This window comes from Pseudomyrmex gracilis, unplaced genomic scaffold, assembly GCF_002006095.1.
Source record: "Pseudomyrmex gracilis isolate BER0280 unplaced genomic scaffold, ASM200609v1 scaffold_151, whole genome shotgun sequence".
NCBI lineage: Eukaryota > Metazoa > Arthropoda > Insecta > Hymenoptera > Formicidae > Pseudomyrmex > Pseudomyrmex gracilis.
In genome coordinates this window covers 84,098-110,299 of record NW_018020735.1, presented here as the reverse complement: position 1 = coordinate 110,299, position 26,202 = coordinate 84,098, and the positions used below count along the sequence as shown (strand labels likewise).

The following is a 26,202-nucleotide window of genomic DNA, read 5'->3' as shown; positions in this document are numbered from 1 at the left end:
TTGAGACAAAACGGCGACACGAACGAAACTCGCGCGACTCACGGGGGAATCCGACTGTGCGCGTAGCGATCCGCGCGCAACTCGCTCATTGGCCGTCGATCGGAGCGCCACCGCGCGATTGGTCGAGGCGGCCTCGCGTCTGGAGCGACGTCGCGGACGTGACCAACCCCGCTTTTGTCAATGTGCGAGGGAGAGAAGTCGAGAAGGTGCTCCCACGTCCGTCGCGCGCCCACACGTATGTACATTACGCGCGCGTATATGTGACGTAAGCGTGTTCTCTTATCCGGTCTCGTGCGTAGACGAAAAAAATGCGTAAACGCGCGTTACGTGGGCGCCGTGCGCGTTCCTGACGTTCGCGATTCCCGAAGGTGGTCGCGATCGACGAGACCGACAAGCGGATGGACGATTCGCGTCGCGCGTGACGCGATTTCGCAACGCGACAAAATACGATACCCCAATTCTCGAGCGAGCAGCCAATAGTGTGGTAGTGTGATAATATAGTAGTACAGCTCGATGACTCGTCGCATCGGCCGAGTTTGTTCGTAGGTCGAGATAAGCAGCAAGCGCGGGGGGACTGAATGCGCGCAAGGATCTCGCGTTTCGCGTTCGGTGGTTATTGCGCTCCGTGGTTGTGTTCGCGCTCCGTTAAACGCGCGAAACCGTAGCATCGCCGTCAGACACACGTCAACCGTTCTCTTTAGACCACGTTCGTCCTGTCCTCTATGTGACATCAACAATGCTAAAGAATCAACCACCGATCGTTCAGGCGCTCCTCGGGACTCTGTTCACGTGGGCTCTAACAGCAGCCGGCGCCGCGCTCGTCATCGTCATTCGGGGGAAACAAGTGAGTATCAATTGTGTTTTTCTCTTTGCGCACGCAATTGCAATTGCAATTGCGCGCGTGTTTGAACATTTTCTCATTCAACCCGTCTCTGCGCGTGAAACGATTCATCTCTCGAATCGAGACGTCGGTCACTTAACCTCACTTGCTCCGTCATTCGCTCCGTGTCATCTCTGTTTGCGTTGCTCTCTTGCACACTTTTTTACGTTTTGTTTCGCGTCTTCCTCTTTCTTCTCGCCGACGCACATACATGAACGCACATCTTGTTCCAAGCGCAAAAATTACAAAGTTTTCATTGTCGCAAACGTCAAATTGTATCTTATTTTTTTTTATACAGATCGAAAACAGTCGTTTTAAAATTGTCGCATTGCTCCGGCGGGAAGTTGACAAAATTGAATTTTAAAACTTGAATTTTTTATTTCTTAATTAATCCGTCTGAAACATCGGCTCCATGTGATGTTAAAAAAGTGATATTTTACACTCACTTTTTTACACGTCTGCGATATTTGAAGCACTCGCTTTTTTTATACGTCTGCGATATTTGAAGTAATCTCGTGTGCTAAGGCATTTGCGGTGTCAGAGGAAGTCGTCGTTGAATTTCGTTGCAAAACTTACAATTGTCAAATTACACCGTTGAGGTTTTAGACGAGATTTTCGGAGCGAGTGAGATGAAAAAAAATCACCGTCGACACACAACTTGCGTCAGCAAGCGACGGTATCTTGGCTCGTTATTTCGTCGCATTTAAATTTAGAGCTTGGTTCAATGAAATTGTCAGTCGCCTAACGACGGTTCTGCATGTTGTGTGTCGATTGGCGAGCTCGCATAATCCGCCGCTTCCTTCTCGTACGATTTAATTCGCCCGCGTATGTGACGAGAGAACGACGACTATCGTCGCGCATATCACACGCTTTCACATTGTTAAAGCCCATCCCGGACAAATTTGCAACAACCCCTTGCAAACACATGTTTTTTTTTGCACACAAAAAGTTAACTTAATTAATAAGGGAACTAGTTCGCGTTGCGCATATTGTAGACATAATTTGTCAGGTTTTTTATTTGTTAACTACTTTTACGCGCACTTTTTTTGTTCGTTAGATCTTTACACACATGCTGTGACCTTTGCCAACATATTAATATCTTTGTTTAACATATAATGTACATTTTATATAATATATGTGTATGTAGTTTCCCTTGCCCATACATCTTTTTTTAGTAAACTTTTATGTGTTAAATTTCACGTACGAGATGTTTTGGTGTTCGCGTTAAATTGGAATTTTCTAAAATTGTCGAAGCAAATCTGTTTTGAGGAAAAAACTGAAAGAAAAACAAATATCACACAATAGGCACAACAATTCGAGACACTTTTACTTCGCTATATCTTATCGTTTTCTCCTAACTTTCCGGTAGAACATTTTTCTCGTACCTTGTTCAGATAACAATGCGACATTGAGAAATGTCGGAAAAATAGTTTTTGTTTTTCCCTCGATTTTATCTCGTCAGCCGATATCGAATATAAATTTTTGCACCAACTGACATTGAAGAACTTTCATAAATATTGTCACTGTCTACAGGAAGTTAATGTTGCTTCACTATGGCATATTAGCGCTTGTCAAACAACATTTGCGATAAGATTGCGAATTCGCATTGTCAAAGCAAGTAAATTATGTAACGCGATAGAAGATTTACTGCAAATAATAGAAAGATTTAATAGAATAGTATAGTATTTAATTTAAATAGAAGATTTACTGCAAATAATTGACAAATTAATCAATCGTATAAATTGTGTTTTCAATCAATTATTAATAAGATATTTTAACTATTAGGTAAATCTCGAAATGTGTAACGACGAAAATTAGTTATGTAATTTTTACATCAATTGCATTTTTCTTATATAAAATTTTTAAATTAATTTATGTTTTATTTTCCTAGTCTACGTTTTATATATATATATATATGTATATATTTCATATAAATGTCGATCTCGTATTTGTGACAAATAAATCAATATTTTTGCATCCGCGTGTATCTTGAGTGGAGATCGGAAAGGGAGTGTTTTTTAGACATTTTCTTATCAGCGCATTTAACCTCGTAGCGCGCAGTAGTTAGCGGTAGAGATTACTCAATTGATATCACGAATTTGACGATAGATATATCCGATACGCCGTTTGTGTAGTATGTATGCGTTTCAACGCACATGATATTGGTATGTGATCACGTGTTTTGATTACTTGAGATAAAGCGGAAATTACTTGCGAAGCAAAATGTAGAAATTTCTTATTTGTTTTTATGTAGGAATATTATCCCCGAGTAAATACACGTGCCACACCTTTGATAATCGCGACGGTAGCTAAATGTCCGTTGAAAATGACAAAATTTGTGTGTCCTCTTACAGATTATCGATTCGAGAGAATAACACGTTACACCGCAGATTCTAAATGTAAACAAGCCTATCTTTCCCCACGTATTAAAGAAAAGTCCACAAATAAAGTGACGAAATTTCCTTTTTCCTTTTTTATTTGCAGAATTTTCCACGAGAAAGGTGCGTGTGTGTTTTAATAACAATCCATTTTTGTTTACAGCGTAAGCTCCTCGATGTCAGTCTGGGTTTCGCCGCGGGCGTGATGGTGGCCGCGAGTTACTGGTCGTTGCTTGCACCAGCGATCGAAATGGCAACGGACAGCAAGACCTACGGAGAAGAGGGCGAATACGCGTTTGTGCCGGTTGCAGTTGGGTTCATCGTCGGCGCGGCATTCGTTTACGGGACGGACGTGTTGATATCCACCCTCGGCATTCAGTCCCCCAATGTGCTTTTAGCTATGCAGTCAGTCGGTACGAAAAAAAGACGCAAGATCATTGCGAAACTAAAGAGTGACGAGGACTTAGACAATGATTATGATTCGTTGCTTAACGACGTACAGATTTCCAGTGGAAAAATGTACACTCGCGTCGAATCGACCACTATCGACGGTATCTCATTTTTCTTTTCTCGCAGTTTTTTTTCTCTCTCTTCTCGTAGGCTTGGAAAATGAGATCAGTTCGCGCGACACATCTACGTGTAATGTGTATAAATACGTCGGTGTACACTCGCCCCTCTTTGCTTTATCGCAGACATGATACTTGTCCAGGAATAAGCATTCTCTCTTCATATTTTTGTTAGCTTTGTCACAAGTGACATTTATCGGCTTTTAAAATCAATTTTTAAACACATCATCTTCGATCAAAAACTTGCATGTAGCATGATTATCGCTTGCACAAAAAAAGAGAAAGAAAAAGAGAGAGAGAGAGAGAGAGAGAATGACAAAACACTATTGTATTCTTTCTCTTCTTGCGTGTTCACAATTTAACGTGTTTAGGTTTAGGTTAGGGTTAATGTACAGAGATGATTGCTTATTCCGAAGACGAATTTGTTCATTCAAATTAGTATGTTTTGTAAAAACTGAAACGTTTTATAGAAAAAGTATTAATAGTTGTTTGACATGCGCACTTACATACAATTAGTCTAAAGATATCTCTGGCTTTTGTGTTAGCATATGCATGTAACATTGTTCGTAGTGACGTACATGGAACTCAGCATACAGGTTTGATATAAAATCATGAATAAAAAGAGTGCTCTCCGTTCTCCCATCTAAATACTACCCTTAAACATGAAATGTAAACAAAACTGTTAAAAATAAAAATAAAAAAATATTTGACAAGTGGTGTGTGTGTGATCAAGAGTGTGAACAGAAGACAGAAAAAAATTCAACTTAAACGTACTCCTAATACAAAGTGCACGTCCGCGTAAAAAACGATCTAATAAAAACCACAAAGTGATCTAAATAAAAAAAAGAAACACCAAAAACTAAATTTTGAATTTGTGTGAAGAGTTCCATGAGCTTGAGAAACTGATCTTATTGCTCCCTGCCTAGACGAATCCGGTCGCGACAATAGAAAATGCAAAATGTGACAAAAAATCCTCCAATTAAATAGCTATTGCATGAAAGTTTGTCCGTGTGACCGTGTGGTTTTTTAGAGAAGTTTGTGTTCCGGTGCACAGCATAAAAAAGAAACATTATACAGGTTGCTGTGAATATTTAATTTTTCAGGCTTCTACGAACAGAATAGTAGGCGGCGACAAATAGCGAATATAAACAGACCAACGGAATCGGCGGAAATCGGAACTGTTTACGAAGATCCGAATAACGAAGCGAACAACAACCAGTGGCGGAGAATATTGCTGCTAGTTGTTGCAATCACGGTACTTACATACATCTTGATAGAAAAGAAAATGATCATATAAATCGTTTACTTTTTAAATCGTACGTTTCGTTAACTCTCTTAATTTTGTTAATTATTCTTGTTATATTTTTTTATAAAGGTGCATAATATTCCCGAGGGCCTTGCTGTTGGCGTAGGCTTCGGAGCAGTCGGCAGCAGTCCATCGGCAACTTTTGAAAATGCGAGGTAAGTTACGGTAGAGCTGTGTGTTTAAAAGGTCTTTCGATTTTAAAATCTCAAAAATTATTACCGATAATTAGGATACGCGTAATAAACGTAAAAAATTCGCAAGAACATTCGTCGCTCGGTTTCTTTTAAAGAAGTTTCCGAAAATATTCTTGTTTTCGAGTCTAGAAACGAAAGGTCTCTTAAACAAACACACATTTGACAAATATTAACGAAATAAAAAGAAAACAAATGCGCTCTGAGTGGGAAGTGACACATACTATCTGATTAAACGTGATGACGCGATATTGCTGGTGGTGTTTAATAAAAGCTAGCATTACTGGTTTAGATCAATCTTGCCTTTTCAATTGATTATGAGAGTCACAAAGGTTAAATATGAAGTTATTCGCTGTAATACAGCGAGGCGCATTTGCTACAATATACAACGTATTCGTAACATCAAAAAATAACAGAGTTTACAAGTGTGTACAAGTATGAAATCATGAAAGAAAAGAGAATATGCGAGTCAAAAGGTGAGATTGTCTCAAGTGTGAATAGATTAATTTTTATGTACATATGACAACTAATACGTTAGAAAAATAAGAAAATAAGAAAATAGAAGGAAAACCATCAGCACATATTATTATAAACATCGGGTAATAATACAACTTCTATAAACTGTTCCAACAATGATTCGCGAATGTATAAAATGTGCGTTTTGGTTTTTTAAACAAAATGTTAAAAATTTAATCTTATCTTCATACGTAGATTTTATCTTATCTCTCATGTGTGTGAAGCTTGTCGTGTAAGCGTTTCTCGTAAGTTTCACATAACACGCTAGATGGCAGCGGGTGTTGTAGAGAACCCGCGGAGTCCGCGTTGAAATTACGAATACGAATTTAACCTTGCGCGAAGGAAAAGTAGCAGCAAGTAAGATCAGAGATAAAAGAAGGATCGGACTTCGGTCTGTTTCGGTTAAATTCGATAATACTCGGCATCTAATTGATCGGAATTCTCACGTAACTTTTCTCCGCCATTTTTCTTCATCGCTCATTCTTCGCTCGAGTTTATTTAGCAAGAGCCTTTCTAGCCCCAGGAGCTGCTAGAAACCAAGTAAGTGTGTAAACAGATTCGAACGATAGCGAAAAAAAATATTGATGTGGCTTCTTCTTGATCCCAACTTCCCTCCTCGACGTTCTTAATATGTTCGACGGGCATACGTTTATCACCCGTATATACATCGTTATATCCGGCTTCGTCGATGATTCGCGAGGTCTCGAGGAACGATTGGCGAGTCGGCCGCGACGTGGTAGGAGGTCCCCATGAATGAGCTCTATGGTGGTCGACCGCGACCGCCAGTTGGAGGCGAAGTTTATTGGCTCCGGTCGGTGCCTGTGGCGCGCGGACGCGCAGGAAGGGAAGGGCACGTGTGGCCCTGGAATCCAACGAGCCCTAGGCGCCGCGCATTCCATTCCACCGTTCTCTCCCTTCTCCCCTTTCCCTCTTCCTCACCCCGCGCTTCTCTCTTCACCGTTTACCCCGCGCCTCTACGTGTCCCGCTTCTTCCTTCGCGCTACCGCCTCTCGCCTCGCCTCATCTCTCCTCGCGCTCTTCTCCGCCGACTCCTTTTACGCGGTGTCTTCGAACTCGCTTTCTTCGACTCGCTTTTGCTTTTCGAGAATTCCGCCGTATCCGCGTCTCGACGTCTCGCCGCGCACGCAACTTTCAACCCGGTTCGTAATTGCAATCGGAAAATCCCTTCGAGATTGTCAAAATTTTCTACAAACTTTTCTTTCCGCGAAGACTCAACGTCCTTATATAGTCGCGATACTCCGAATTGCTACGCGCTTTTAAATGGTTTCCATCGCGGATGCTGTAATTAATGCAAGATTCTTCTCATTATCAGAAAAAAAAAACAATTTAACGCGACAGACATTGAGAGAGCGAGATGAGAGCGAAGTCTGCGTCGAGGACACACGCCACGTGGGCAGTGCACGTGCAACTCGAAATGTTATCTCCCATTAGCGTCCGAATCATTTGACGTACGAACTCGGCATGGAATTCGCACAGCGCGCTTACATAGAGACAGTAAAGGTATTCGCCGTCTTTCTGGCGACTTATTTATGATCATTACGTGATTCGCGAGCGGATACATCGCGCGCTTACGTATCGTCGCTTCTATACGTGGTTATCCGAGCGATCTTCCTCGCGCTTCGCGTCGAGAATTGAACAATGACTTGCGAGGTTTGGTTTTTTCGAAGCGATTTTTTTTTTTTTTTCGTGTGCTGAAAATCGTGTTGCAAATATATAGTGCGCTTAAAAATTTATACGCAACGAACGCGTGCGACGGTATACGTAAAAGGACACGCGTCGAATGGAGATTAAAAAAAAAAAAAAACGTTCTCGCGCAACGATAAAACGCGCGAACGAGAAAGTACGGGGGCAATTAATATCGCGGCAAAAGCGAATTGGAATTTTCACTTGCGCCCGATCTGGGAATATCGGCGTTGCGAGATCTCGCGAGACCTCGCGAGAGAGAGGTAATTAACGCTGTTATTTTAAAAGCGATCGAAAACAAGCGACGATAACGAGACCGGTAACCGACATCCCATTTCGGAAGTGAAACTTCCCACGGGTGCTCCGTACGCTCTGTGTTATTGCTCTAAGTTCTAATACTGGAGAGAAATTCTGAACACAAACGTGCTTTGTATAACGCGCTTCTTTCGGCGCTACCAAGTAGTAGTTGGTCCTGTTTCGAGAGAGGTGGGAAAGAGAGGAGGAGAGAGAGAGAGAGAAAGAGACACGCTCTCGATGCTCGTTTGGAAAAATCGTTGTCCAGCCTTGAACGACCCTAGCCCGTGCCCTTTTCTGTCTCGACCAGTTTGTAACGAACGACATACCATTCTCACGACGATTGCGATTAACCCCCTTGGTCCTGCATACATTTTCAGCTGCGCCGCCGCCGCCGCCGCGCTGCGCAGGGTATCCCCCGACCTAACACCGCGTGTGCTTTTAAAGACGAAATAAAACCGAGTTGACGCGCGATTTTTAATTTTGGAGTGAGAGATGATTTTTTTTTTTTTTTTTTTTAAATTAGACTTCGGTGTAGAAAGCGCGAATCAACGCAAAAAAGAAGCTAACGCAATTTTTATTCTTATTAAAAAAAAAAAACCACAGTACACGGTAAAGTAGCACAGCCGTTAGATAAACGCGATTGCGATTATTCTTACGATTGAGCATGAGTTTTCCGTTTCATAGATCGCGCTATCGATTTGCAATATCCGCAACGGAATAGAAAAAAAAAATTATAAAAAAAAAAAAAGCACGAAGGAGAGACCTCCCGTTGTCACGGTGTCCCGGTCAAGGAGAACGTCATTAAGACGGACGTCGTGCGATGGAAATGAAATTTTTGCGCAACTCGGGAGAACGGCGGCGGAGTTCGTGCTTGCCGTTGGTCAGCAATCGTTCTTACGACGATTCGCGTCTCGCGTCCTTTCCAAGGAAACGTAACTCCTCGCGGAGGTGGCAATAAGTTCCGGTGCGCTGCGCGGCGCTGAAAGAATTATGAATGAAACGTTTCGCAGATTTCTGTTGCGCGACGGCAACGATCGCCGCCGGTGTTGCAGAACTGACGAAGATACGACGAAGAAACCGAAGGAGAAAGAAAGAGAGATAAGTGTTAGTAGGTTGTGAGAGAGAAAAGAGTATATACGGGCACAGCAGATTTGCGCTCGTTGTAAACTGCTTCAAGGAGATCCGGTACTGACTCACTGCTCGGTGCTATGCGAATTTTTCGCGGAATATGGGTCTGTCGTTTTGCGTTCGCGCTTTTTCCACAAACCCGTCGCATTTCCATCGCAAATCCATCGTGAGTCACGCGCATTCCGCGTGATTAATTAATTCACGAGATGAATGTGAATTGCGAACCACTTGCATATTATAATTGTCATCGCGGATTATATATAGAAAATTTAATATTAATTTTATAAATCGTTTGAGAAACGCGCGTCTAAAAAATCTCACGTTGAAGATCCTCCGTCAGATCGAGCGACAATTCGAAAAGAAAGTGACGATAACGTAAAGTAGCGTCTTTTACCACGGTCTCGCGGATGTATTTTCGGGTCCGGGAACGTTCGCCAAAATTTATTTACGATGCGCCGTAAATGCAGACGGCGTTTCGAATCACCGTAGGCGGAGTACGATCTCACAAAGGGCGCGAGGATCTGATTTGTATACACACTGGCCCTCATTCTTTCTTTTCCTCTTTCCTCTCTATCTTTTCCCTCTCTCTCTCTCTCTCTCTCTCTCTCGTGCTTGTTCTTTTTCGCGGATCTGCTTCTGGACAAGTTGGAGGTAAGAGAACGACCGGGAGAACGAGGAGAAGGAGGAAGAAAGAGGGAGACGGCGTGTGTAAAAACGGAGGAACCGTGGGGTCCCCCGAGTCGCTGCGCCACGTAGATGAGGTGGTGCTATGTTAAACATGGCGCCGAACAAAGCTGCCGACGAAACCATCTCATTTCAGTGCTATCCTCTTCAGGCTGCCTTATTATATACCGGCCGTCCGGCGCTCACCGCGCGGGCCTTCTTTTCTCTTCCTTCCTCCCTCGGTATCTCTCCTCTCGTTTCTTATTTCTCTCTTTTTATCTTTTGGCCTGTATTGGCTCTTCCTTTTACCTCCCTCTTCTCTCCCCTTTCGTCTTCTCTCTTTTTCTCTCTCTCTCTTTCTCTCTTTCTATCCCGGCACTCCTTCTAAAAAATCTACCTTTCTCATCGTTCTTCCTCTCTCCTTTATCATCATTCCGTTCTCGTTTCTTTTCGATATCCCGCGCACGTCTCCGGCATGAGATACGCCATAAAGATCGAGATAGCGAGCTTTTGATTTTTTTTCGATATCTTGCAATATTTATCTTTAACGATTTCTCGGGGGTTTTTTAATTTGTGTCATCAGATTGTTTTCGTCCTTTTGGCGCCGCGCGGCTCACCGGGTATATAAATAGGTTGCCTCGTTCTTGTATTAAAATTCGGTTATTCAAATGGATCTTGAGTTTTCGGAATTTTAATTCCGAAACGTGCGTGGGATACTTTTTTCTTTTTTCTTTTTTTCTTTTTTTTTTTCACCGCATTCTGAATTTTTTTTTTTTTTTATTCGGTGCCATCAGTATTTATGACGTTAACGCTGTCGGTCTCTCATTGTGTCTCTCTTTGAGAATTGATAGTGCGCGCCACACTTGAATTAACGAATGTCCGGTTTTATCACGGTTCGCCAACCGCGAAAAAAACAGTCAGTCGGATCAGTTGTCGCGACGTTTTTCTAATCGTGTGGTCCGTACTTAGCAAACGATCAAGCGCTTTATCTCACGCGGAAAACCAATTCTGATGCGCGCTAATAGCGACGGAAGTCGAGTGCGATATAGCACTTCCCGCTTAGAACTCGGCTGTGCACGTGCGCGCGTGTGCAGTTAGTCGCACGATACACGTCGTGTTACCGGGAGAGCCTCGCTTCTACTTCGGAGGGGCTCGTGCGTGTCGGAGTAATTTCTGTTGTCGGCGATTTTCACGGCGAGAGACGACCGACCAGTTCCACGAACGTCGTTCTCTCCCCGATCTCTCTCTCTCTCTTTCTCATGTGTGTATGTGTGTGTGTGCGTGTGTGCCTGCCGGCATGTAAATTACGGGAGAACCACGTTTCCTCCTTCAGCGATACGCCGCCGAAACGTCCCGATGTTCTCGATATATCTGTCTCTATTCGCATTTGCGTCGATAAATTTGTGCAAAATAAATTGTCCGAAGTAATTGCGCTCGTAAGCTTCTAATTGATACGCGCATCAGTCATTTGTATGGTTTTTTTTTTTTTTTTTTTTTTTTTAAGTATATCGACGCGTCGAGTTTTGCAATTTAAAAGAAAACGCCACTGTTCGCGCGAAACTTGAGAGACTATCACGAACGAGAGATAGTATCGAACCGATTTCGAATCTTTAAAGGAACCCCGCGCACAGACATACGCGAGGCTACCGCGTGATCTCGTCTTTCACGGGATTCTTCCGATTGCCTCATTATTCCACGAAGCGCGATTACGCCGATAAGCATCTCTCTTCCCGTTTCGCCGGTGCACTTTATAATCATTCAGGCACGGCCGTTCACGAACCGAACGATTCTGAGAACTGGACTCGCGAGACGTTCTCTAAGCTAGTGACATTCCACGCCGATACTTTTCTCGTCTCGTATTTCGCGCTCTCGCGCGTCCCTCGTCGCCTTTTCCCCCTTTTTCCCCTCTCCCGTCTCTCACCATCCCCCCGATACCTTTTCCTCCTTCCCTCTTTTGCGCGCCGTTCGTCTCTCCGCTTCCTCCTCCAATCGCCGAGCATAGCGGCGCAAACTATTAAAACACGGCGTTTGAAAATTTACGTCAGCCTCGCGGCACCTACTGCACTTTATCGCGTCACAGAGTTTCTCCAATAATTACGTTTTACATTTTACGCGTGGTTTTTTTTTTTTTTTATATTTTATATTTCAATAAAATTGTCTATTTATAGACGATCGGCGCTCTTTGAACTTTAACTCGCGCGAGCAATTTGACTTTCATCGAGTTGAATTTTATTTCAAACGTGTTGTTCGAGTTTTGTCATCTTTTTTAATCCCCAATACCACGAACTCATTAGAGTTTCGACCATTTATCTATTTAGTCAATTAGATCAGTCCCCCCCGTGCGCGATGTCCTCGGCCGCTAAATCCGTTAGAGCGAACCGAGGTTTAACTAATTCTCCACCTCCTGTCTCTCTTTTAAAGAGGACGGGAAACCAGTTGAACCCCGATTAAGATTAACTAACGTTTATGGGAACGGGCCGGCGAGGAGGAGGTCCACCACGTCGGTCGGTTGGTTGGTCGGTCGGTCGACTACGTTAACCTTGAACGATTACCGGCGCGCGAGTCGCGCGCTTCGCGTGCAGCGGCGCGAGTTGCGCATCGGGCTGCATTCCAGCCAGATTTCTTTCTTTCTTTCGATCGCTCGAAGTGCCGTGCCGTCGACCGCTTGTCGTTGCGGTATGTCAACAGCACGGTAATATCAAGGCGCATCTCTTCTCATCCTCTAAGCGAGGAGGCTCCTTTTCGTCTTGACAGCGAAATGCGTGGCGACGACGCGCGATACGCCGCTTGCGCGCGTTCGACGTTCATCGCCTCCTCGCTTCTTCGCTCGCTCTCTTCGCGGGCCGATGCACCGGCGCGGCGCGGCGCGATGCAACGCGCGCGCGGTGCAGCGACTTCGCAATGCTTGGAATGCGACGGCATTACGCATGCGCGCCGCGTACCTTACTCGGAACAGACGAACAGCCGGATCCGTTATGTCTCTCGACGACGACCTCACGATCGTCTGCGGGGACTTGAGCGAGACCTCCGGCTTCTCGTCTTTCTCCCGTCTTCGGCGCGTCTTCTCTTTCTCTCTTTCTCTTCCTGCCCGCGAAGACACCTAAGCTTCCTAATGCGCGAGGTGCACGGCGTCATCGTTGTTGCAACGCGATAGACACCTGTTTTACCTTACCTTAGGTGCGCGCTGCTACTCGCCGGTGATTAATCTCGTTTGCTGCGTATCTGCGCGCGAGACGCAAACTCGAAACTTTTCTCCATCTCTGTCTCTCTTTTTCTCATCGATTAGGCACGACCGGCTAATACGAGCTAATTGATTCCGGTTACGACGCATTACTCGCGATGCGGGAACGATGCGGGAGAGCACGAGATATGTAATAAAATACGGCAAATCGCGAGCGAAGCGTAATCCGCGGCGAGAATCGAATCGAATCGAGAAAATAAAGCGATTAGAAACATGTACGAAATTGTACGTGGGGTGGAGGTTGGGTATTTCTTTCTTTGTCGAGGGGTGCGAAATCGGTGTGGCAAACTCGAGATCTCGAGAGCTGCGGCGAGACGAACGTTCGCAGCGCAGCAGCCGCGGCAGCAGCGGCAGCTTCACGTCGGGGTTGATCTTACGGTCTTATGGTTTTATGGCGTTAGGCCGTGGCCGGTTGCTCCGGGACTCTCGGAGCTGAGACGAGCCGGAGAGCTCGCCTTGGCGTTGGTGGAATGCGGGACGGGCAAATCGCGGTCGGTCCGCTTGCGCCTCGTTCCCATGCATTCCTTACTGCCCCTCTCGCCTCTCTCTCCCGCCCTCTCTCGCTCTTCCGATCTGTCTCTCTTGTTCCCTCTTGTTTCACCGTTCTCTCATACGGACACCGCGCACTCGCTCCGCACCTCCACACGCTCAATGTTTCCATCTCGTTCCTCTTCTATCTCTCTCGCTTTGGTGCACGTATATGTATGACACACGTACACCACAAGCGAAGGTTCTCTCTCTCTCTCTCTCTTTCTCTCTTTCTCTCTCTCTTCGTTCTCTTTTTTTTTTATTTTTTTTTATTTTTTTTTGTTTCTTTTATGCCGCGCTCGTCCATTTTTCTTTCTTTTTCAGATTCCTCTCCGTGTCTCCCGCGAGTGTGCACGCGAATTCGCGGATCTTTCCCTTTCTTTCTCTTCCTCCTCGCTTTACTCACCCCCTTTTCCTCTTTTCGACATACCTCTCGCTCGTTCATACGCACGTTCGTTCACACATACGTGCGATAGAGAGACGAGTTCTCCCTCTCTCTCCGAGTCTATCTCTAGTTTTGTATCTCTTTTCATCATTCAAATCCCTCTCGCGCGAACATCCTCGCGCCTCCCCTCGGCCACCAAAACCGTTCTATCTCTGTTCTGTTTCTCGACTTCCTTCTGCTCCTTCATCGAACGTGTTTCTTTAAACGAGGCGAGCACCAGGTCGCCATCGAGGAAAGCCTCGTCACGGCATCGTAACCGATCGAACTCGCGCCCGACGGGCAACATTGTTGCGAATCAGCCTCGCAGAAATAAATATTAAAATTGAACAATGTTGAGATGTGTGTTCGACTTGTTTTATTGCATTCTCCGCCGTTCGTTCGATTAACGAAACGATTACGTTCCACCGTAATTATTGCGTTAAAGATTAATTGTAGGTATTAATTACGTTAAAACGCTCTGCTCGTCGCGACGAAATGAGATGCGGAGCGTCGTCATTAAGATAGTCGGGGATTTATAAAACTCATTTATTAAAACAGCCGAGCCCCGAGAAGATATAAAAGCGACATGTTTTTGCAAAACGAACTTTTGTCCGGTGTTATTAGCTTCCGATGTTATTTCGTTCTCTGTGACAGGAGCGAGAAGCGAGAATAGAGGTGTGTTGCCACGTAAGGACAACCGCGGCTTTATGGAATTCAAGATGGCGGTGCGCGGTGCGTCCGACGGAGTTACCGCGACCACCATGTTGGTACACAACCATTCAGCTTCTCACTTCCCACTTGGCACGAATGATCCATTAAGCGACGCCAGAGCTCTTGGTGATTTCCGATTTATCGCTCGATCGACCATAGATAGACGATAGTTTGTTCTCGAAAATCGAAAACTTTGATTTTTCGGCAATTCGGTTTTTTTTAATTGTCCCGAGACATTTAAATCTCCGCTTCTTCTCTTTTTGCGACGAGTATTTCGGACGCTATTTTCATTCGCGAGAAAGGAAACATCAAAGCGCTGATCTATTGCCTCGAATAGGTATATACGTAAGATAACGGTACGCAAGATCGGCACGTGCTCGTGCTTTCGCGTGCATCCGATAAACATTTATTATTAAACTTACACGAATATTTTCGCGCACACCGAAATCGATCGGGTTTCTTTCGCCAAGAGAAATCCTCGATTTTCGACAAGAGACAAGACAGCTCGTCGCCGGTGTGTGTCATACATTTTCGGTACGTTTCGAAACATCCAATGTAAACCATTAATTTATATTCCCAAATAACAAGCCGAAAAAAAAAAAATTATCTCGTTTATCCATCACGCGATTATCTAAATTTATATTTAAAGTGTCGTTTTAAGTAGTTGTTACGTCCTCTGATTACAAACTGCTAGAGTCTAGTTTCCATAAATTCAAGCGCGTAGGAAACCAGTTAAATCGCTGCGGAGGAAATTTTATGAATGAACAGCTGCCTTTGTTGTTATCTTATCCTTTCTCACACCGCCCGCCCAAGCGCAAGATACGCGGCGGGACTTTATCCGACACGATAAACACTTCCTAATCTATATACGCACAAACGACATTCAAAAGAGATACCGGGCTAATTGCTTTTCTAAACGCGTATCTCCCTCCCTCTCTCTCTCACTCACTGACACATGTGTAAGAGAACCGAGACTAGCTATTTGCATGTTAATTTCTTTATCAAACCGACGAACACGCGGGGCTCTCACGTCGTAAGTTTCGGATCGCGGACAAAGGAATTTTGTTCAATTGATATTATTCTTGTTACAAAACGGAACTACCGTGTGTAAAGATAATTTAAACAATGTAGAAAATCGTAGAAACTTGCGAGAAAGAGAAATCGAGATTGGATTTTCTCCGTTTCTTCTTTTCGTAATTTTTTTCTTTATCTCCTCGTTTAATTGAAATCGCATGTTTAAACATCGTCACGCGAAAAAGCGGAGCGTCGTTTGCTCTCTCTTTCTCTCTCTCTCTCTCTCTCTTTCTCTCTTTCTAACGCGGCGCGGACAGTTCTCATTAAGACGGTCATGCGAAAGAGCCGGTGGGTTTCACTAGAAAAATTCCTCACTGAAAACTCGTTGTAGATCTAAGCGCGTATCGACTTTAACTCGCCAATACTTTCTCCCGGATTCTCTAAGCTCTCCTCGTAGAACGAGGAGAAGGCATTCCTCTTCTCTGTGCGAGAGAGCTCTCGCGAAGAGCCTCCTAACGTTGTCTCCTCTGCAACTTTTCACGTTGTAGTTTCTCTCTCTCTCTCTCTCTCTCTCTCTTTGTGCATCTTTCGCGGTCCGGTGTTAGTCCGCGCGGAAGAATAACTTCGAGAAGATAACTTCGCTAACAGGCGGATTAGCCGTGCGCGTTACAGTAATGCGATTAGCGTCGACGTAAGGTCGGCGTTAATTAATACATCGCGCGTATCTCGCTCTCATCGAGTCGTACGTGGTTCATCCGGGAGATTCTTTGAGTAATTAAAGTTTCGCCGGAGAAAATCAAAATTATTAACGAGGGAGAGAGAGAGAGAGAGAGAGAAGGAGAGATTTTTCTCGCGTCTTCTTTATTTTTTGATAATATTGAACGAAAGGAAAGGCGCTTTCGCCGAAGAGAGTTTTTAAATTTGTTATTTTTGTTATTTCGTCGCGAAAGTCTATGTGAAAAGATTAAAATATCAAACAACGTTCTGCTGGCCCCGAAACAATCGCGCCAAGTCGCCTGAAAACCCGCCGGACTCCGAACGAGGTAGACGGAGCGTAGCCGGGGCCTTATGATCGTGGAAAGCAGAAAAGAACTCAGGAAGGAAAAGAAGCCTCGATAGCCGAACCACCAGTCGGCGTGTGGTGGTGGTGCCCGCGCCGAAGGGCCCCACCGATGGTGGGGTATCCGCAGAGCGAGACAAACTGTGCACGGTTCGCGTATATGGTGGCAATACGGAGAAAGAGAGACAATGTGCACTCGTGCGCACATGCGAACACATACGCGCGCGCGCAACTCGTACGTGTGAGAACAAGCGGCAGAGCGAGGAGAGAACGAGGAGGCCAGGGACGATCATTCTCGGAACTCGGGTGACCTCCCCCGGTGCAACCGGCGAACAGCCGGACCCGACGGGTTAACTGTACAACCACTTATGTACTTCGACGCCGTAGGAATGCGGCGCGACGATGATGTCGTCGTCGTCGTCATCGTCGTCGTCGTCGTCGTCGTCGTCGTCGTGGTCGTCGTCATCGTCGTCCTCGTGAAATAAACCACGGAGTTTGGTTGTTCTCCTATATCGCGAGGAGAACAGAGAGAATCTACTTTTATATACCGAGCGCGCTGCAGCGAATCGCGTCATTCATTCACCTGTGCCCGACCCCGCCTGTCGTCTACCGTTGGCATCCGCGTTGATCTATTGTTCCGCGTAAGTCCTGCTCGTTCGCAGATCAACGATCTACCGCCACGTCGGATCGCGGAAGCGAATCTTCTGTGTCGTCACGTCTAGATCGCTCGATTCCAAGCTTTTTTCCGCATCCGCCGATCGGTTTAGACACTTTTGCGCGAGACACAACTCGTGAACGTTCCCGATCTCGCGCTAACGGCAATATTTTTGCGCGCCGCTCGTGTCGAAAGTAGGCGTTTTTATCGCGCACGGTAACCAGACGTCGTCTCGCTATCGATAGAACAATCGCGAGATGATTCGCGTTATTTTATATTTGTAAAGTTGAAAATAATTTTACACACAAAAAAAATTGCTTTGAAACTTTTTTTTTTTTCATCTTGAAGCAACGACGCAAAGAAGAAACGCACGAAGGAAAGAGAAGATTTGCTAGAATAGCGAGAAGATTAAGTTACTACGTGGCTAGCGGGAAAATTTGCTGAGCTTTGAATTTTTTTGTTGAAACAGACTCAGCAAATTGTTGGCCGGTGCAACAGCGCAAAAAAAAAAGTTTTACGCTGTTGCGCGAGAGCTCGCGCATTTATTACGCGAAAACATTTACGTAGTTATTGATTTATATCTACTTGAAATATTTATTAACTTGTCGGAGAGAACGAGGGGGGAGGGGGAGAGATGATGCACTTTGTTAAGTCACGAAATATGATCACTAACAGCGACGAAACCTTAAGCACGGCTTATTTCAGCTGCCTTAACGCTCGCCTCGTAAAATCCCAGCCGCTCATGAATATCGAATTACGGGAGCTAGATCGCGGAAGATCTTCGTTACCGCGTTCCGCGTACCAGAACCGCGCGAAGGGGTTTTTCTTTCTTCCCAGTCGCTTCGCGCACGCGTCACTTCTCTGCGTCTGTTCAAATCCGGTCCGAGTCATTCATTCGGATAAGTCCATGGTCTCTCTAGGAGACTGACTAACTCGGCGATACCGTTTTCTCGTTTCTTACGGACCTCTGAATAGGATCATCTCATCGCCAACCGAACAGGTCTCCGACCGCTCCCTGTGTTCTTGCGAGAGACCTCGCAAGTCTAGTTTTATGGGAATACTATTATGTCGATCTCGAGAATTTCATTAAAGTCCGTATATCGACGGAGAGAATGAGAGAGAAAGAGAGAGAGAGAGAGAGAGAGAGAGAGAGAAAATATTTTCAATAACATTATCGTTTTATGTAACGTGTTCGAAAATAATTTCGAAACTCAACAGTCGTCTAGAAGTGATCAAAAACACGACCTCGTGAAAGTCGCAAACTGTTTTGTGTATTACACGCGGTTTGATTTCTAAGAGAGAGCGAGAGATAGTTTTATTTTAAATGTTTTGTTCTCTCTCTCTCTCTCTCTCTCTCTCTTGGGAATACTCCTGTCCGAGTAATGTACTAACTAAAGCTAGTAGCTCGATATTTCTCACGAAATTTACTTCGTCCGCGAAGTTTTCCCCTGTGTATGTGTGTGTGTGTGTGTGTGTGTGTGAAGTTCAACCTCGTTTCTCGCTCGAAGTAGTGAATGGAAGGATTCGTCGCGCGCGGGGATCGGCAGACGCGCCCGGTGGGGTCGAGAGAGCGGTCGTGTATAGCGATGATATTCCAAAGTTGAGGAGAATTCCACAACGGCGGTGTGCAGTATGTGAAGATATCCCCCTCGGCCACACGCTCGTGTGTGCCGAGTGTGTTAGATTGTGTACGACGATCCCGCCGTTCATTCACCTGTTACGTCTCTCTCTCTCTCTCTCTCTCTCTCGCCACTCCTTCTCGCTCTCTCGCTCGTTCGCCTGCCTTTCTCCCTCATTCTTCGACGTGATCCTACACCACGCTATTACTTGGACCATAGATCACGCTCGGCGGTCCGCGAGGTCGCGGAAAAGGGAGACAGAGATGAACGGAGGTCGAAGAAAGAGGTCTCGCGCGCGAGCTGGTAACAAAGCTGACAAAAGCTCTTGCGCCCATTTCGTGTCGATCGCTTTATTATCATAGTGTTGTTTTTATTTTTCATTATTTCAATTTTTAACTCTCTGCGTTTTAATTAACTCGAACAATTAATTGACGGTCAGATGTTCGGGTAACCGCGAGTTACACGATCAAAACTCGTCATTAATATTGCGATTATTGTTAACAGTTACGTTATATTACACACGATTGTACGCGTTAATTGTTCGCGACCATTTGCGCGGATAGTTCGTCGAAGCCGGTCGTTGAAGCTCTCGCGTAACTGGGAACGAAACCCGAGGCTTTGTCGTTCATTGACATCTTATTTATGAGCGGCGATCCTGGTCGGACTAAGCTTAAAGAGCCGCTCTCCGGCAGGCATAAAAGAGCGAGCGGTATACACACGACTGGATCTAGGAAGGCTCGCGGCTCTCCGAGCTGCGCTTCGCTCGCGGAGATGGAAAAATCCGGAGAATGTCGAACCCGTCGACCAGTTTCAAGAGTCTTACCGCCGGCCGATGCGAAGAGAGAGAGAGAGAAAGAGAGAGAAAGATTGATATTGTAATTGTGTGTATGTGTGTCCGCGCGTCAAGTCGATTCTCGCCGTGGAGCCACCTTGTCTCCTTCGGTTTCGTTCTTATCACATAATCGCGCTAAGTACTTATTTATTTCTCTTTCTTTCGTGCCGTTATTTTTGCATACCGCGACTCGCCGATGTGCGGATCGATACGCGTTCGAGTAAGTAATTTGAGAATCCCGTTTGTTTGTCTCTTCGAGTTGTTAAGAGTTGTCCTTCAGTTTAAGATAAAAATTGTTCATTAATTTTTAGAGAACAAAACATTTTGTGCATTGCAGAAATCTCGCGATCGGGATTGGGATACAGAATTTTCCGGAAGGATTGGCGGTGTCCCTGCCGCTCCAGGCCGCCGGGATCAGCACGCTGAAGAGCTTCTGGTACGGCCAACTCTCGGGGATGGTCGAGCCCGTCGCCGGCATACTTGGCGCAGCCGGAGTGACGTATGCTACACCTGCGCTACCTTATGCACTTGCCTTCGCGGCCGGCGCGATGATCTACGTCGTGATCGACGACATCATCCCGGAAGCGCATCAAAGGTATGTACCGTATAATCACTTGTCCGTGGAAAACTTGGAACTGCGAGAAGCAACTCGACTATTTGCGCGTTTTTTTGCGATGCTCAAAATTACGGGTCCGGTATTCCGTGCCGCTTCTAACGGTCGCTCGACTCGTTCCCGAGATCGCTTTGTAACGCGAAGTAGACAGTTTTTTTTCTTTTTTTTTTCTTTTTTTTTTTTTGAAAATACATGCGACGCGTCAGTAATCTCGTTTGGTCGACAATCTTGCGTTAACAAGATGTAATTTTAATTCTTTTCTCTCTTTTTAACTTCGATGTTAAATTAAATATTTGATCAAAGAATTTCTAATAATCAAATGAAGCACGAACTAGGATTTTAATTTGACGCTTTTACTTGTTAGTATTTTGTAATATGCGTGGAAGGTGGTGTTGAACAGCAAAAGGGTGAAGCCGGTTCGTAAAGGGACTCGGGCGCGCAACTCGTTCTCTTCACTGGTTCCGGCTTCTCCTCTTTGTCCTTTCTCTCCTCCGTTCTCCATCTTCTTGATTTCTCTCTGTCTCACTCTCTCTCTCTCTCCTCCTCCTCTCCTCTTTCGATTTTTTTTTCAATCTCTTCGTGTATACCGGAGGCACCAGTTCGCCGTGCACTTGCACCCGTTTCCGTCTCACGTTTCACCCTCGGCCCATTCAGGACGAATTAGAGTCCAGGCCCAGGATCGGAGTCAGAAGGGTGGAAGGCGCTTTTCCCACCGACACAATGGCTCTTTTATATTTCGGGATTTATTCCCCCGTTTCGCGGACGCGCGCGAATAGCCGCTCCGAGACCGATGCGCGACCTTCGAGAGTCCCATCGACTCGCAAGATTCCTACGAGTTCCATTCTCTCGCTTGCTATCGTCCAACTTTACATTGTCATCAGTATCTGTTGTTTACGCCGAAACAAACAGTAGATATGTTTCTATTTGTTTATTAACGTTCATTTATTGCACCGGTGCAATGCTGTGTAAGTTCTTTCAACCGCGCAAGTCTCTTGCAGTTGCCAAGAGACGACGTTCGCAGTCGCCGAAGAATTCGCTCGGCGAATTCGCTTTAGAAATCCTTTTCAAACGCGCGCGAGGAGCATCGAGGCGCATAAATATGGAGGAGAAAAAAAATTCGTGTCGCGTATGTCCTATGAATTTCTACTCACATGTGACGGCCACACACGTACACGCGCGCATTCCTATACAAATATAAGAACATCGACACTCGCGTATGTATCTACGATGTCCGTATTCGAGAGCGATTACGGTACAATGGCGCGTGACGGCAGTGCCGTAGTTAGCGCGCCGCCGGCGAAACGGACGTGGCGAATTTCTTTCCCAGGCCTGGCGGTCTAGCTGAAGAAGGCGCATTGTCATTATAATTGGCTCCTTTTGTATTTCGCGTGCGATCTAACCGCCCGGATACCGGAGCCCACGGTGTTTCTTTCTCTTTTTCCCTCTTGTCGCGCGCGCGAAGCCCCTGAGACAGTCAGTCTCGACTCGCTCCCTCGGGAACCCTCCGGGTGGCCGGAAAACACAAAAGTGAAAACAGATCGCTCGCGCGCTCTCTCGCGTATATATACGCAAGCCTGGTCTTCTCTCAATCTCTCTCTCTCTTTCTGTCTTCTCTTCCTTCTCTCTCTCCTCCTTCGTGGAAACCGTTGCTCGACCTCCGCGGAAGAAGAACCTCCGCGCGATCTTTCTTCAAAGGGAAGCTCTCGCTCGAGCTATATACATTTGCATAGAGGCGCGCATTATGCGCGCAAGTCCGTCATCCAACAAGTCCGTCGATATCATGCGAGGTTCGGTGACGCGCAGGAGGGAAAGGAAGAGAACACGTATTTATAGAACATTCATTCAGGAGTTTAGATTTCCTTATTTGTGTTTACGCGCGTATTATTTAGCGAGTGTTTGCGCCGCGCAAGAAGAGCGCGGACTATAAATAAACTATCCTTAAAAATCTACAAGTACCTCCCATTCGTGGGTTTAAATAATATTTGCGTTAGAGAGCGCGTCTCGAGCTATTACTTACTACACATTGGGTTGGACAAGTTTTACATTCGTTTCTGGTTTCGCGCGCGAACGTCCTGACAGCGGCCTAAGAAGATGAGACGATCGAAAAAGCGAGCGGAATTCTTTCGAATCTTCTCGAGAGATTTGGGGATATATATTCTCCGCGCGCGGAGAAGCGGGAAGCGCCGGCAAAAATCGGCTCTCGGTGCGGCTCGGCGCGTTTCGCGGAACGGTTGCCTCTCGCGCAATTTGCATTTTCCTCTGCTCGGCGAAAAGGAACGCCCGCTTTACCGATGATATCCGTGCTTCGTGTTCGACGCGGCCGATCCTCGTAAGAATATTTAAATTTATTGGCCTACCTTTTACTCTCTCTCTCTCTCTCTCTCTCTTTTTCTCTCTCTCTTTTTTTACGTGAAATATTCGATAAGAGAATGAAACGTGGAAATAAGAATTTAAAAATTACGAATCGTCTCGTCAAAATCAAGAAATTATTTTGTATCTTATTTTTACTGCGCGACGAGAATGAGATAAATCGTCGTATCTCATAAATAGAATTGCCTAAAAAACGCGCGCGCGAGAGAGAGATAAATCCAATTTTAGAATCGTCTTGTGCGATTAGCGCAATCGCGAGAGACCGTCTCCAGTTTTGCCGCGTGAGCGACGATAACGACGAAGAGATGGCACATTTGTTGTCCGGCCTATCATTGCAATGAGACACGATAATGGGCAATAAAAATACAAATTTTCTGAGCCACACCGAAAGGAGGTATTTACCGCGCGGATATGATTGATGTGGTAGAACGCCCACCGAAATACAACGGCGCGTTTCGCCGGCCGTTAAAATTGATGGCCGTGTATAATTTACGAAATCAACAAGCCGTGACGTGCAATACCGGGGTATATGTACTCGCGCGGGCGCGGGCGCCGAGTGTATGTGCTTTGTATGTGCTTAATCCCTACTTACTCGCCGTGAAAACCCTTTTATTTCTCGCCATCCTGGGATTCGCTTTCTGCCAGGTCGTTGCTACGAGGGGAGAAGGAGGGAGGGGGAGGGGGGGGCAAACCCGTATAGATAGAGAGTCGACAGCGTCGCCTTTTCCATCCTTGCGCATCTTCGTCACCCTCTCTCTAGATGTCCTCTCTACGTCCTCCTCTTCGAATTGGAATTTCCTTCCTGTCGTTCCATGCCACCGAATATTGATATTGCCGCAAGACGAAAGTCCGAGAAAAGTTTCGGAGAAGGATATCCAAAGAGAAACGCTCAAAAAGATATGTAAAAAATTGAAGAATTTGTTTGGGCAACTTCGCGAATCCGCATCTGAATTTTAATATGAGCGCTTGGCGTGCTTTCTGTTTACAGCGGAAACGGCAAACTCGCCAGCTGGGCCGCCATCGTGGGTTTCCTGGTGATGATGTCCTTAGACGTTGGCCTAGGTTAAGGTCGTCCTGGACGTAGAGAGTCGCGGCGTATTCTCACTTTTTGCGACGAGCTTGTCACAAAAATTGCGACAAAGTTGTAAAAAACAAAAAAAAAACAAAAAAAAAAACAAAAAAAAACAAAAAGAAAAACCGAATGCTTGCAAGTCGAGGGAAAAAGTTTATTTCCGTTATATTCACGTGACATTCAGTGAATGGTGCGTTTTTCGACGAAATCGAACAATGAATCCTGTGCTTTAGTGATTACGAACAATTCCGGCGTATCCTGTTTTTTTTTTTTTTTTTTTTATTCGCCGAAATACACGGCGTCTATCCTCGAAGACTCAGGAAAATCGAACGGTAGTGAAAATATTATACATTATAACGACCGTTTTCGATTTGTTAATAGGATTAATTAGACGTATTTTTGTGATTCCTGACATTCATCAAAGAACGAGACACGCGATGTTTTTGTTTTCGTGCTAAATTGTGTGTCGCGCAATTATTTTATCCAAGTTTAACGTGAGACACGTTATTGCAAAATGATTTTTAACTAACGTTAAGACACATGTTTATATGTCTTAACAACAAATTTTTGTCACAAAATGTAGGAGCGTAAATTTCGATCCGTACATTGAGAGAAAAATGCGTTTTAAATTAAGCAAATAAATTTTCGCGAAACTCTTATTTTTCTTCTCTTCTTTTGAAGAAATTGTCGCAAGAGATTTTAGTAAATATTTTATAAAATTAAAATATAAATAAAAACACATAAAAATAGTTGATTAAAATAAACAGACACTTCGAATACAAGTAAATACGTGACCAGTAGCCACCGAATAACTAACTTTCTTGATTAACAATTTTCGAGAGATAGTTTTTCCCTCAGTGTGAGTTTGGATCATCTTCAGCACACATGTAAAGTCAAAAGGAGTTTTGATAAGATGTTGATTTCTCGAGTTCGTGTTGGTAAATCCAAACAAAAAAAGTTGCACACGCCTATCGCGAAAGTTAAGTTGCATAACTGCTTAAAGTACAAAGTTTCCATATTTCTAAATATATATATATTTAGCTTTCGTAGACTGCATTTATTTACACTTGAAAAATGTCTTCCTGCATCTAGTCAATGCGATTTTCGAGATGTTAAACCGAGTTGACGGTATGTGTGAACCGCAGGTTTAAATTAAAGTAGTGTTAGATTTGACCACAAAGTCCGAAATTTGAGATGTCAGGATTCACCGATATACAATTGCAAATCGTCGTTGCAATCACGAGGAAGAAAAACTAATCATCTATAATATCAATGGATGATAAAATCAATTAAAAAACGACGTGCAGCGTTGAAAATGGGACCTCAACTAAATTACGTTGATCGAACGCGTCGAGAAAACGTTGTTGATCAACGTCTCGCATAAAGATGACTACTTTTTATTATTAAATATAAATTGTTTAAATCGCTATTTTATCATGTTTGTCAAGAAATTTTGTTTATTTTCGCATGCGCGCGCGGAATGAGTCGCTATTTCGTTATCGTAATTTACCGAGCAAATTTTCAACTTAATTAAAGGACGCGGTTTGCCGTCGAATTATGCAAATTCCAATTTTAAGTCCCCCGTTTTAAAACGGAGCTCCTTCTCTCTCGAAGGAGAGCGTGCGATGCGAGAATTTTGTAACTTGCGGAGTGTCTCTCGTGTGTGCGCGTGTGATATACGGCGCGCAATTGCCGACTTCGTTTCTCGTGCCTGGAAGCTATAAACTTATACGCATATTTATTGCGTTACAATGTATCCTTTCTAATCACAGAGCACGCAGCACGCGGTGCAATTTTGTCTTTTTTTTCTTTTTTTTGTTTTTTTATAGCGGACCCGACGTTTATCTCGGAACACGGTAACGAGGTTGACCGCGCGTCAGCGTAAAACTAGACGTACGTTTCTCGTGAAAATAAATATAAAAAAAAAATACTGTCGTTTTACCAACTTAAAGTAAATCAGATGACGTTTGAGTCTCGACCTTCGAAATTGTGTGTTTGTTTGTTTGTTTTTTTTTTTGCGACGAGTTGGACTATTGGAGTTACATATCAAGCTTTGGACTTAACGAGTAATTATCTTTCGTTTTTATCGCGCGTATTTTGTTCGAAAAAACGATCGGTATGAAATGAAAGGATCAGTTATTGATATCTAATTCTCGACGCTGCACACTTGTGTAAGATACTGTATCCTATTATAGAAAGTATATTTTTTGATACACACAAACACACACACACGTTCACACACGCATACACACACACACACACACTGTGCCGATAGAACCATTAAAGTATTAGCAATCGCATGTGAATCGACGCTCACGTGCAATGTTATAAGACATTATGTACGTAATAATCCTCGTACTAATTCTCGCATTAAATAAGTTCGTCTGGTCTCGTGAATGTGTGTCGAGAAGCATCTCTCGCGTGTCATGTTTAT

General features: G+C 44.7%; 1 protein-coding gene across 2 annotated transcripts; it reads left to right on the top strand.

The window, feature by feature from the left end:
* Positions 1–206: 206 nt before the first annotated feature.
* LOC109857222 (zinc transporter ZIP11) lies at positions 207–26,202 on the top strand. 2 transcript variants are annotated; one of them, XM_020433355.1, is made up of 6 exons: positions 207–844; positions 3,422–3,671; positions 4,928–5,079; positions 5,200–5,285; positions 20,051–20,308; positions 23,685–26,202. In XM_020433355.1, the coding sequence occupies exons 1-6, from the start codon at positions 737–739 to the stop codon at positions 23,761–23,763; spliced, it is 933 nt and encodes a 310-aa protein (XP_020288944.1). In that variant the 5' UTR covers positions 207–736; the 3' UTR covers positions 23,764–26,202. The 2 variants fall into 2 exon arrangements, with proteins under 2 accessions (XP_020288944.1, XP_020288943.1); XM_020433354.1 differs by having other exon boundaries at positions 3,422–3,809.